Source organism: Lipotes vexillifer, unplaced genomic scaffold, assembly GCF_000442215.2.
Source record: "Lipotes vexillifer unplaced genomic scaffold, Lipotes_vexillifer_v1.1 scaffold131, whole genome shotgun sequence".
NCBI lineage: Eukaryota > Metazoa > Chordata > Mammalia > Artiodactyla > Lipotidae > Lipotes > Lipotes vexillifer.
Window position 1 is genome coordinate 1,617,968 of NW_006782866.1, and position 14,166 is coordinate 1,632,133.

Genomic DNA, 14,166 nt, shown 5'->3' on the forward strand with positions numbered 1-14,166 from the left:
AATTCAATCTTCTATAAAATAGTCACAAAATACCCTTAATCTCTAAAGAACAATAAATACATTAGCTGAAAGCTATGAGATACTCCCACTTCAGAAAATAGAAAATAAAGTTCCCTCAGGTGTTAAAAAGTCTTAACCATAGCTTCAGTCACAATCTGCCAACACATGCCAATAAAGACCAGGTTGGCTATTAATAAGTTGCCAAACAGAACTACTGACCTTTACAGAAGAGTCAACAACAGCTCAACAGCCCATCAACAAATTCTCACAGATTATTATGACATCTCTTAAATACTTCTAACGAGTGTAAGAATAAGTTAAAAATGACTATCTTTCTTCAATTTAATTTGAGAACTCTATTTCTAAAATTCTCTACTATTTTCTCTTAAACACATTTCAATTAACCTATATAATGTACAAGATACAGAAATAAGAATCAAATAATTTAAATGATTAGGATTATCAGAAACATTCCTAAAATTCAAAAGGATTGTTTTTCTTTAAAGAGTAAGCCTACCACTTGCATGAATTTTTTAAATACTATATTTTATATAGCTTTAAATCTCCTGTGTAAAATAAAATGTACTGCCAATTTACTAATAAGCCAGATGAAAGATACTCAAATAAAATTTTCCCCCAAATCGGAAATGTAGATGTTATGATCACTCACATCAAAAGTAACATTTGCTCCTTCCCTTCCTTTAATATTTGCATATCCACCAATCCAGAACAGTTGTACAGTACAACTCCTTCAGGACTCTCAAATTTTGACCTTTTCTGCAAACACGCACCCTCTTATCCTGGATCTTGAAAATCCAAGGATTACTGTTTTCCAAAGTTCATGTAGAAGATTCATAAGAGAAAAACAAGCATAAATATTGGCAAAAGGAAGGAACCACACAGGAGCACAAAGGCAAGAGAGGCATTTGATTCCAAAAAAAAAAAAAAAAATGTTTTTATTACATGCCACCCAAATCAGGCATGGTATGTGGAAGACACTGACCAACACCTGTTGCTGATAAAACTAGGGAAAGTCAGCAGGGAGAGAAAGGTGATTATATGAAAAAGAGTAACAAACTACACAGCTTACTGAGAAACCTCACAAAACTACCTACCCTAATTCAGCCATGCAAGTTACCACATGCCCAGGGAGAGATGAGACAACATGCCTTTTTAAAAAAATGAAATACTGCCTTGCAGTCTAGTATTTGTAGGTTAGGTTTTCTATATGTGCTGAGAACATCTAGCTGCTAGCAAATATAACAGTATGGGCAAAGCAACAGGAGGTTAAGTGATAATATATAAAAAACTTTACAGAGCCAGAAGTTAAACAATGCAATACTGTAGGTGTTTTAAACTTATCTGCAAGGCTGAACTAGATACATAAGGTTTTTTTTTTTCTATTTCTTTCCTTTTCTCATCCAAACCTCTCAAAATTAGCAAACTGAACATGATAATGATACTCTAGTAAACTTTTTATTTCCAAGGACTTTAGGAAAGTATCTTTATAAGTAAACTTTTTGAAATTATATTTGAAAACCTAGAGGGGAAAAAAAATCAGGAAAAAAGTTGAAGACAAATACAGAAAAATAAAAAGGCTCTGCCTTTCTGGTCCATGAATATATAATTATATGGACTGAGAATTAATCTAACTATATGCAATACCAATAGCCAGGGAATATTTTCAAAATTTTCTCTGAAGCCTTTAAAGGAAAAACATCCTTAATTTCCAGAAAAATTTAAAAATACTACTAAAACAAGTTTCCTTTTTTAATTCCTTACCCCATGTTATCTCAGAATATTAAAATAAACTTTCATATTTTCTTTAAATAGCCAAGCTGTCCTAATTCTCCTGTTTTTGAAATGAAATTTCAAAAAGAATAGAGTCTGAGAATAGTATTTAAAAATTCAGAAAAAAGTTTAAACCTATTGTGATTTTTCTATAATGTAAAATCGGCTCCTCAGCAGTTTGCTGGTAATTTTTGAAGTTATGGAATAAGTTACACTCTGTGAAATCAATTAACCAGATATCTTATAGTAGAAAAATAAAGCCTAGTTTTAGTGAAGCGGCAACTGTCTTGGGAACAAGTGATGCCATTTGATAACTAGAAAAATACTCACCTACAGGGTGTCTTGGATTGGTGGATGTGCAAGGTGTAGTAGAAAACAGAAAAACTGTTATAGAGAAAAAAAGACAGTAGGCCAAATTACTGAACCAACCGTTTCAAAATACCTCTGACATGACCAGCACTCTTGCACAAATAAAATGAACGTACACCAGTGTATGTGAATGTTCATTTTGATTCTTTAAACAATATATTTCTGGCCTCTTCTTGTCCCAGACATCATAGTCCCTTATATAACTTTTTTTAAGTTTCTTTATTTAAAAAATATCAAAAACTACGTTCTCTGAATATTAATGATATGAAAGGCAAAAATCAGGCCACTGAAATTAGAAGTATCCATGCAAGGAAGCACTAACAATATAAATTGCACCTATATTTATAAGGGTCCTTATCTCAAAAGCTAAATTTCAAATCAGTACGTTAGATGCCAAATAAAAATGTTCAGTGCATGAAAATTCATTGTATCTTTAAAAAATGAAGAATATACAGCCTGTAACAAGCCATTTTCATTAAAAACTGAAAACAAATAATTTTAAATACAGAGGTACATGAAGCAGAAACCTCCAAGCCAGTACAGCTTTCACTTTCCTAAAAGGGGCTATATGAGAAAAACAACTTTTTGTCATCAATAAATTTCCAGAATTTGTCTTGGTCACATTACAGCACTAAAATTATAAAACACAGGTAAAAGAAAAATCTTGGGGGCTAAATTCGTTCTCAATTTTTATAAAAACTAAAAAGCACTATTTAAATAAGTTTAATTCCTTAAACCATGCTATCAAAACTGTTAAAATAAATAATATGTTTCCATTACTGATAACTTTATTATATTTGTCACTTACTCCATTTATGTTCTATTGACCTAAGATTTACTAAGCATCTCTGTGAAAAGAAGGCACTGTCCGGGATCTGAAGATTCAGGATTCAAGAAATAAAAAGCTCAATTTTTTTACAAGCATATAAAATCAGCCTGTTATAAAACACAACTATACTAGAGTTTCTGAACAATGGATTTAATACAAATCAACATTTCTTGAAAATTAAAAACACCCAAAATCCTTTTCTGATATTTTCGTTGCTAAAAACATCAATAATTTCAGTAAATGTGATACAATTTGGGCCAGGATAATTTAATTTGTTTACAATTCAAAAAAAAATGTGCTATGGTAAAACACAGATGTGTACCCACGTGCACAAACACAAGAGTATCCAAAGTATACACAGACTGTTATGGAGAAACCCAGAAATCCTTTTTCACAAGCAAGAGCATCCAAAGTATACACATAGGTAAGTATATTAATTCCTTAAGGCCACATAACCAAAATAGATTTCCCCTGAGAATTTCCAGATACAATTTCTTTCTAGGGAACAAAAGATACTAAAATTTTCACCCCCCAAAATACCTACTGACCATGTGAAATTACTCATAACACCATATAGTACCCAAACTCCAAAGCTTTGAACAGACCATATTTAAATTTATCAATTCAATCATAACTGTATTAATGAAAAAGATTAAATATAACACACTCATCAATCCCTTTTTTCCTAAATCAGCAGTAGAAATAATACAAGAGGGAAAAAAATACATATGAAAATGTCAATAAGGGGACTCATAGTTGTTGCTATTTTTTTTTTTAAGAGTATTAATAGTTAAGTCTTTTACTAGAGATACTAACATCTCTGACTTTGTTGTAGGGTTCAATAATTACTTGCGAACTTACTGGGACAACCATAAATCTTCCAGGCTACATCAGTTTCCATTCTCCTTCCAGAGCCTTTGGAAGACTATGAAATGCTCAGTAACATACATACACACATGCGCACACACATACACACACAGAGCTACTTTATGAACTCTGGCAATTGTTTCAGTTATAAATGTTGAACTACTGTCCAGTGATCGGTTAAAGTACTATATTTCAAAGTGTGGTTTACTGAAAACCTAGAATAGTTACAACTGGGATGCATGTTTGAAGTGCAGATTTCTGGGCTTATCCCAAATTTCATGAATCAGAATCTCTGGGTGTGGTGCCAGGGAATCAGAAATTTTAATAAGCACCCCCAGGAGATTCTCATGCTCATTAAATTTTAAGAAACAATGAGGGACTTCCCTGGTGGTCCAGCGGCTAAGACTCCACGCTCCCAATGCAGGGGGCCTGGGTTCAACCCCTGGTCAGGGAACTAGATCCCACATGCCGCAACTAGAGTTCCCATGCCACAACTAAAAGATCCCACACACATCAACAAAGATCCTGCATGCCACAACTAAAGACCCGGCGCAGTCAAATAACTAAATAAAGATTTAAAAAAAAAAAGAAAGTAAGAAAGAAACAACGAGAAAACCCTACAGCAGTCACTAACTCCTCTACCATTTTTCATGCAACTGATAATATTACTCAATAGCTGGGGCATTCAGAAGAAAAAACAGAAGTTTTGTCATATATCTGCTTGTGTGTGGATGTTTTAAAGAATAGCATAGAATTAAACATGGTCCCCATGGCATAAAGAAATATGAAGTAGGGCCCTTCCCCCCTTTTCATCTTATCACACACATAAATACAGATCTTTAAAGGTGATTTAAGACTTCTTTCCTTTAAAACTACCTTTCGTGTTCATGTTACACGATTAAATAACCCAACTTAATTTATATCACATATCTTAGAGGCAGGGGAAAAGAAAATCACAGAATAACTTGCCACAGACCAAACCCTTATATTCCACATCTATTTAGAGAGGATTCTACCTATAGAAGGACTAGCTACAAAGAGAAGTAAAGCAAAAGGAAAGAAAAGAGGGAATACAGAACAGAAGGATACAAAGAAGGGTTTTTTTATCTTTCCAGCATTTCAGCACCTGACTTATGTACTCTCTTCCCTAGGACTTTTATATCTAGTTATACCCAGGCTTGCCAATCTCTACAAATTAAGAAAAAATTCCTCAGTTTCATTATATAATAGGCTCTTTTTGAAGAATTTTCCAGAAAAGACAGTATTATGTTATATTATAATAAATAATTTTAAATATGCACTTAAAATACAAACAATCAGGGATTAACCATGACAGTTTATATGGTCTCTGGTCAGTGTTCAGAGAAAGTCTGAGCTTCAGCTACCATGACTACAAAATTCTGTCTCAGTGCCTTGTTAGATTAGACATCCAGGTGGTGGTCACTTAAGAATAAGCCCTACTTACAACCCAGAAGCTCATAGGTGAAAGCAGAGGAGATGTCTTGACATACTAGATGCAACGTAACACAACCAAAACAATAAATGGAGGGTTTTTGTTGCTTCCCACCACCAAGTGACACTTCTCTCCACCCTCCTCACCAACATGACAAAAAAGTAGTAAAAGCCAAGATATGTGAGAGAGACCAAAGAACATGCAGTCAGAACTCAAATTTAGCCCAATGATGCCAAGTAGGATTCAGAGAAAAAAAAAAATCCCAGGATTCCAATAAGATCAACATAGTTTACTACAGTGCTTCATATTTCCTTACCTAACATTAAGTCAGTATTGTGTTTGTGAATATACACATACATTAGCCATAAGGAACAACTATAGACAGAATGTTCCTCTTTCAAAGTGATTTTATCTTTCAGTTTGTTTGATACTGTCAAGTATACATGTAAAAGGAAACAAAAAATTCTAAACCATAGAGCAGAGTGTAAACTAAAATGACAAAGTTTATCCATTCTCCAAATCCTCCAAATTCCTTCCCCCAAGCCAAAACAAAGATTATTAACAGTTTTGTGGGGGGTATTCTTGGATAATATTTCTACTTATATATAAATATGAACATATATTTTTAAGGTTTTTTTTTACATGAAGAAGATCATACTTAGATTTACAACTTGCTTTTTCACTAGTATCTCCTTCACCTTTCCATATCAGCATATGTAAATCTACCTCATTCTTGTTAATGACTTCCTAGTATTCCTTTGTTACTATATTTTAGCCAGTCCACCATAAAAAGGACATTTAGTTTGTTTCTTTTGGTCTTATTTTGTTTGGTAATTCTACACACAATGCTTTGATGAATAACTTTGTACATTCAGCAGTGAATACTTATAGCTAATATATCTTTAGGAAATGTTTTTTGAACAAGCATTTATTTCTTTTATTTTTTACATGTTTATTGGAATATAATTTCTTTACAAAGGTGTGTTAGTTTCTGCTTTATAACAAAGTGAATCAGTTACACATATACATATGTTCCCATATCTCTTCCCTCTTGCGTCGCCATCCCTCCCACCCTCCCTATCCCACCCCTCTAGGTGGTCACAAAGCACCGAGTTGATCTCCCTGTGCTATATATGGCTGCTTCCCACTAGCTATCTGTTTTACGTTTGGTAGTGTATATATGTCCATGCCACTCTCTCACTTTGTCACAGCTTACCCTTCCCCCTCCCCATATCCTCAAGTCCATTCTCTAGTAGGTCTGTGTCTTTATTCCTGTCTTACCCCTAGGTTCTTCATGACATTTTTTTTTTCCTTAGGAAATGTTTTTTAATGTAAAATTCCTGGGTCAAAAGATACTTGAAAGTTTAAAAGACAGTTCCAAACTACACTCCAAAATCAATAAATAAATTTACATTTCCACTAACCAAGTATGAGCACCCATATCTCCAATATTAGGTTTATCAAGCTTTTCATTTTTACAATCCTGATAGTTGTTTTAAAATAGCATCTTACTGCTTTAATATGCTTCTTTTTTTTTTCACTTATAAGTAAGGTAAAGAATCTTTTCAAATTTTTATTGGTTGCTTTTGCTACTTTTTTCTCCCTATAAATGTCATGCTCCTATTTTGCCAATTCTTTTATTAGGTTGTTATTCTTTCCTCTTCCTGATTTTAATATATCTTTGTATAGTAAGGAAATTTGTCCTTGACATGTGTTGCAAATACAAATTTTTACCAGGTTATGTCTATTAATCTTATTTAAAGAAAGCTTCTTGTCATGTGTAATTTAAAATTTTATAAAGTCAAATTTGTTCTTATCTTTATGTTTCCTGGCTTCCGTTCATTGCTTTGAAATTAAATACTTTCTCATGTCCAAGATAATATACTGACTTTGTGAATTATCCTAACACTTTTACAGTTCCACTGACAATCTAGAATTTATTTTGGGGCTAAAGAAAAAGGTAGGAAATCCAGTTTTGTTTTTTCTTATTCCCTTCATAGAGCCAGCCAGTTTTCTAAGACTATTTATTAAATAATCCATCTATTCTATGATATCGAATGTCATCATCATCATCATATACTCAACATCATCAGATACTAAATTCTATTTCTACACAGGCCTAAGCATGATTTCTCACTTTTGTTCTATTGTTTTGTCTATCCCTGAACAGGTACAAATACTTTATTACCACAGTTCTATTACATGTGTAAACATCTGGCAGGGAATCCTCATTATACTTTTTTCTCTAGAATTCTCCTTGCTATGCTCATATTTATTTTCTAGAGGAAACAAAAAGCCTTTTTTTTAACGTCTTCTCTTAAATTTGGAGGGATTATAATTATAATTATAATTGCACTTAATTTATAGATTAATTTAGAAAAGAACTCATAGCTATCCAATGTTGACTCTTACCAGCCATTAGTTGTGAAAGGAGCTGCAGCAGTAGTGATAAACATGATGATAGCTGTCGTTGTTGAGTACTGTATGCCAACACTACTGGATGAGCTTGTTTTAATAATCACAGTAATCTTATGTGGTATCATTATCTTCATTTCATAGACGAGAAAATTAAGGCTCAAACAGGTTAAGCAACTTGTCCAAGGCCACAACCAATACACAAGTAGCTGAGATTTTAATCTGTGCAATATGACTTGAGTCTACACTCTGAATTACAGTAATTAAAAAAAAGGTGTGGGGGCTTCCCTGGTGGCTCAGTGGTTGAGAGTCCGCCTGCCAATGCAGGGGACACGGGTTCGTGCCCCGGTCCGTGAAGATCCCACATGCTGTGGAGCGGCTGGGCCCGTGAGCCATGGCCGCTGAGCCTGCGTGTCCAGAGCCTGTGCTCCACAACAAGAGAGGCCACAAGAGTGAGAGGCCTGCGTACCGCAAAAAGAAAACAAAAACAAAAACAAAACACAACAAGGTGTGTCTTTCACTTATTCAACTGTCCTCAAGTGGCTTTTTAGCTTTCTTCTTTTAGGCCATGCAAATTAATTGTGTAAGTTAATTCCTAGGTAAACTTAGTTGCTATTTTAAATGGGACCTCTTCTTCCATTACACAGTTGACCCTTGAACAAGGCAGGGGTTAATCTGTGTATAATTTATAGTCAGGCCCTCTAGATTTGCAGGTTCTCTGCATCCACAGGTTCAACCAAGCATGGACCCTGTAGTACTGTATTTACTGCTTAAGAATATCCATGTATAAGTGGACTCGTGCAGTTCAAACCCGCATTGTTCAAGGGTCAACCATATTTCTAACTTGTTATTGTTTGTATAAAAGAAAACTACTGATTTTATAACATTAACTTTGAAATTGTCTGCCTTACAGAATTCTCTTATTGGCCCTAACAGTTTTTCAGTTAATACTACAATCATATCATAGGCAAATATTTACAACTTCAGTGTGTTCATTCCAATATTTATATATCTCACATGTAACTGAATCAATTTTGCATGCCTTAGTGATGGTATATTACTCTTTCAATGTGCTACTAGATTCCATTTGTAATATTTACTTTATGACCACTGTCTAAGTGAGATTAGACTACAATTTTCTTTGTATTTCTTTCAAAGGTTTAGCATCACTCTTTTTTTTTTTTTTTTTTTTTTTTTGCGATATGTGGGCCTCTCACTGTCGTGGCCTTTCCCGTTGCCGGACGCGCAAGCTCAGCGGCCACGGCTCATGGGCCCAGCCGCTACGCGGCATGTGGGGTCCTCCCAGACTGGGGCACGAACCCGTATCCCCTGCATCGGCAGGCGGACTCTCAACCACTGCGCCACCAGGGAGGCCCCACTCTTTTTTCTGATTTCACATCTTTCCTTCCTTTTCTATGCTTTGGAAAAGTTTAACTGGCATCAAAATAATCTTATCCTTTAAGATTAAAAGAATTCAACTGTGAAACTGCTTGGATTTAGTGCTTTTTGACACTCAATTTCTTCTTCCACAACTACTGTCTATTTAGATCCTCTCTCCTCTGAAGTCAACCTTGTTAATTTATATTTTCCTAGTAAATCACCTGGATTTATTTTAAATGGTACCAAGTAATTCTCTTACTTGCATAACAGCTGCAATAATTTTGTCTCACTAAAAAGGAAAAATACGAGCAAACATATAAATCAACATTATTGGAAAACACTCACAGACAGGATAAATTAAATGTATAAAACTTGGAGAAAATTACTGGTATATAGTTTTTTAGGCAGGCCATGGGTTTTGGAAAGAAAACCTTTAAATAGGGCTTTAGAAGTAGTGAAGTACTGCTAGGATGTCCATACCCAAAGAACTGTAAATAAGAGAGAAATAAAACTGACACTATGAACTGTTTAAAAAAATCTATTTCATGCTACAAGGTACAGAATCGTTTTCAATTAGATAGTTTATGTATTAAATATTTATGAACTATAATTGCAAAAACAACAAAACTGTGTGCAGTGCTCTTAAGTGTTACTACTCCAGCCATAAAATCTCTAAAAGTAGGTTAAATATCAAAGTAGAAAGTGACATTTAAACACTTAATGAGTACTTACTATGAGCTGGGCACTGTGTCAGAGACACAGAAATGGTGAAGACATGGTCTCTTGGTTCAAAAAACTTATTCCCTTAGCCCCTAGTTCCAACATGACACACTTATAATAAATTCAGTTATATATTAAAACATCAAGAAATATAAACAGCCCCACTATAATTTTGCTTCACAAGCTAGCAAATATAAAGTAGTTGAAAATCAAATATCAAACACACTTCATTATTGATACAAATATGTATAATTTTAAAACTGCTATCACTTTTCTATATTAATTTTAAATCCTGGCATTCTCAAAGTGGATAACATTTCCCTTACTAGGATAAGGCTGTAAGTACAGATAGAAGTCTAAAGAGGCCCTGAAAAAAGGGTCAGTAAAAGGCAGAAAGAAGCTCCCTTTCTACACTGTTTAATAAAATGAGCCTTTAATACAAGAAATTGGATTATTAAAATTTCAGAGAAGAATGAAATATCATGGGAAACACAATGAGCTCACTTGAAAATATCAACAGGATCCTCTGCCTTAATATTAGAATGTTAATGAATAACCAACAAAAAGTTAATATTCATATTACTGTTCTTTGAAAAAATTTTATCTATAATCACTACCGAGATATAAACAAATAAGAAAGTAGGAAGTACTTTGATACAGTAAAAACCTACCTGTGCACATGATTCTTCAGGTGTTTTGGCACTAACTGAATAAAGTGCTGGGAGATCTAGTCTGTGCACAGAGAATTTTTCTAGAGTGTGCAAAAGTGCTGGAGCAAGGTGAGAAGTTTGACCTGAGCCTCGTTCTCCAGACAGCAATAGTCTTGGCCTGTAAGAGGTTGGCTGATGATATGGTGACCTGCAATACACATAAGACATAATAATTGTTTCAAAACCATACACTCTAAAGATCAAAATAAAATATTAGGAAAATATCTACATAAAAGAATGTAATGCCAAATTAATAGAACTTTTTTTTTTACCTCTCATTTTTTTTAAGTACAGCAAAGCATTTTTTCAATAATTACAGTTTTAAAATACTGATCTCTCTGGCCATATTAATACCAAGACATAAAAGTATAAAAATCCATCCTAAAAGAAAGTTCATCCTATCATACCACATATATTAACTTGGAAAATGCTTCATACAGTATGATTTAGTTATTAATTAACCCAGGTCAAATGTTAAGAATTCCACTTCTCCAACAAAGAGGTACATCTAAAGATTACTCAAAATGTAGGACTTCTGGGCTCCCCTGGTGGCACAGTGGTTGAGAGTCCGCCTGCCGATGCAGAGGACACAGGTTCGTGCCCCGGTCCGGGAGGATCCCACACACCGCGGAGCGGCTGGGCCCGTGAGCCATGGCTGCCAAGCCTGCGCTTCCAGAGCCTGTGCTCCGCAACGGGAGAGGCCACAACAGTGAGAGGCCCGCGTACCGCAAAAAAAACAAAAAAATAAATAAAGAAAAATAAAGACTTAAATGTGTTCAAAATATCTCTAAAGAAAAATCACTTAAAAGTATACACAATCCAGTGTCTTCTAATAAAAGTCCTATTAGACCTACTTGACTGGAGCATTATGGTTCTTTAACTATCATGATAATTATGTAAATGCAAGTGATGACGCTGTTAGTATTTGAAAACTATTTAGTCTCTTAATTTAAAATTACATTAGCACTAAAATTGTTTACCCATTGAAGTGCACAGCAAAAGCTGCTTTAATACAGACAAAGGTAAATGTAAATAGAAAAAACATAAAATCTAAATTAGGAAAGTGTAAACTAATGAGGTTTTGGAGAATCAGAAAGTTATTTGTTTAGTTACTGAGCAATTTCTAATTCAAAACCTCTTTAGTACCCTTAGAAGCCTAAATTATCATATGAAACTTATTACAATCAAAATATTCTAGATCATGGTAAATATTTCATTTCTGTCCACTTTAGTTCAAATAAAAAGCAGTAAAATTGGGGACATGGGTTTACTTTCTGAAGGCAACCCTTCCTTCTACCCTACTTAAAAAAAAATAATAAAATCCCACAATCATTTTAGGAAAAAATATATTGAGTTGACCAATAAACCAATTTATTACCACACAAAAACAAAGACACAGTAAAGTTTTCCAGAATTGTGTCCAAACAACAGAAAAACAAAGTCCTCCAGGTTACAAACATAAGTAAAAATATACGGTAATTCTAGCTATAAAGTAGTAAAAAATCACTCTAAATTGAAAGAAATTTCAATATAAATTGAAATCAATGATATAAATTGCTTACATTGTAAAATGAAGGTAAGGTTTATGTACAGCAGCAGCTGATGACTGTTTCTTTGGTGATCCTGAGTGACAACTGGTCTCGAAAATTGATAAAGCATTCTCATCTTCACTATCATCTAAAATCAGAGTTTCTATATCTGTTTAAAAAAAAAAATCACGAAGATTATGAGGCTTAAAAAGTCCTTTAATATTAGTGCCCTACCAAAGCTAAGAAACACTGGTTTAAAAATCAAGTGGCAAAAACTAATAAGTTATCCATCAAATAACACAGATTGTCCAAGGAAATTGACAAACTACAGTATTCTGAATAATTTACAAATGGAACCAATGTAATTCTTTCACCTTTACAGACTACTTAAGTGTTACGAGATGCATTTTGGGAGACTACAAGAACTCTGGAAAAGAAATGGCACTCTCATAAAATACTCACCTACTTACTAAAAATTTCTAAGTTAATTTTGACCAAAACCAGTACATTTAATATAAATAAGATGGTTTAATTAATAGAGTAATTGAAGTATGGCCCAGTTCTTACAAAAGCAACAAGGGACAAATTGACCTTTATTTTTTCACATGGCACACACACACATATTTCAAGGAAAATCTAGTCTTAGTTAAGAAGGGACTCAGGAATTCAGTGGGAAAAAAACCAATCTTAAAAAATGTACTCGTCTACAGCCATACGACCCTGAACGCGCCCGATCTCATCTGATCTCGGAAGCTAAGCAGGGTCGGGCCTGGTTAGTAGGGGCTTCCCTGGTGGCGCAGTGGTTGAGCGTCTGCCTGCCAATGCAGGGGACGCGGGTTTGTGCCGCGGTCCGGGAGGATCCCACGTGCCGCGGAGCAGCTGGGCCCGTGAGCCATGGCCGCTGAGCCTGTGTGTTCGGGGCCTGTGCTCCGCAATGGGAGAGGCCACAGCAGTGAGAGGCCCGCGTACCGCAAAAAAAAAAATGTACTCATTCAAGTAACACTGGGTCTTAAGTTATTGTTTGATGGACTAACGGGAACTAAAATTCCTATTGAAAGTGCCATACTTAAAATTTTACCTGGGCTACAACCTAAAGTATTAATAGCCGTAATTCATACATACCTAACAAAAGCGTCAATTCATTCAATAAAAAGCAATGCTACATGTGTAGGAGAAATGGGAGGAAATTAAGATTGACAGAAATCATATCCTTCCCCAAAAAAACAAAGAAAAAAAATAGGCATGCTTTCTAAAATGAGATACTGAATTGTGCTGGCAGACACAGATTTCAATGGCTTTTAAAAGCCAAGTATTTAATACAACTAATATTGTAAAGGTTAATCAGAAAATAATTGAGTACCATGTGATTGATAATTTCATATATAAGGAAAGGATACTTGTCTAACAAAAATATTAAAGACCAAAACAATCCAGAATAATATACCTAAATAACTAAAAAACAATGATTAATAATCAAAGAAAATTTGGTTTCTTTCCTCCACTGGTATGTGAAGGAAAAAAACGAAACTAAAGCATACTTTATACTTATGGGGATAAAATGGTATGAAAACAAAGATAATAATGCCATAAAAAAATTCTCAAATGCAAGTAAAGAAGTTACAATCTCTCAGAAGAGAAGGTAAGATTTTTATGACCTTTTAAAGGTGACATAGTCTTTTAAAAATTAAAAAAAATTGGGAAAAGATACATATCTTCAGTTTTGAAAATCAGAGATAAGAAATGTACAGTTCATGGCAGAGTAGCTGGCTCATACATAATATTTGTTCTCCTCCTCATTTGACAAATTTAAGAAATCAAGTAATCGATGTGATATTTCATGAGGATCTACCCTAAAAAAAATTTTCTGAAAAATACATATATGACAAGCAAAATTCATTGAATATCGATGATTTTTACTATACAGTTTTACCATTAACATAATTCATTGGACAATTTTTTATACAGTGCAGACTACATGTTAAACAAAGAAAATTAGGATAATTTTTTTAAATTACTGTCTCTTCTAAGTTCATGGGCTTTTACTTTGATTAGCACAGGAACCTAGAGCTTTCCTTTTTTTTTTTTTTTTTTTTTTTTTTTTTT

At 34.1% G+C, this 14,166-nt stretch overlaps 1 protein-coding gene across 2 annotated transcripts in view; it reads right to left on the minus strand.

The window, feature by feature from the left end:
* The window catches only part of ATAD2B (ATPase family AAA domain containing 2B), a 145,537-nt gene that overhangs the window by 55,450 nt on the left and 75,921 nt on the right, over window positions 1-14,166 (minus strand). For both annotated transcript variants that reach the window (XM_007455492.1, XM_007455491.1), the window contains exons 17-18: window positions 12,097-12,232; window positions 10,496-10,682 (exon numbers count right to left, since the gene is read on the minus strand). In XM_007455492.1, coding sequence (XP_007455554.1) covers window positions 10,496-10,682; window positions 12,097-12,232 — 323 coding nt within the window. The remainder of the gene's footprint in view (window positions 1-10,495; window positions 10,683-12,096; window positions 12,233-14,166) is intronic.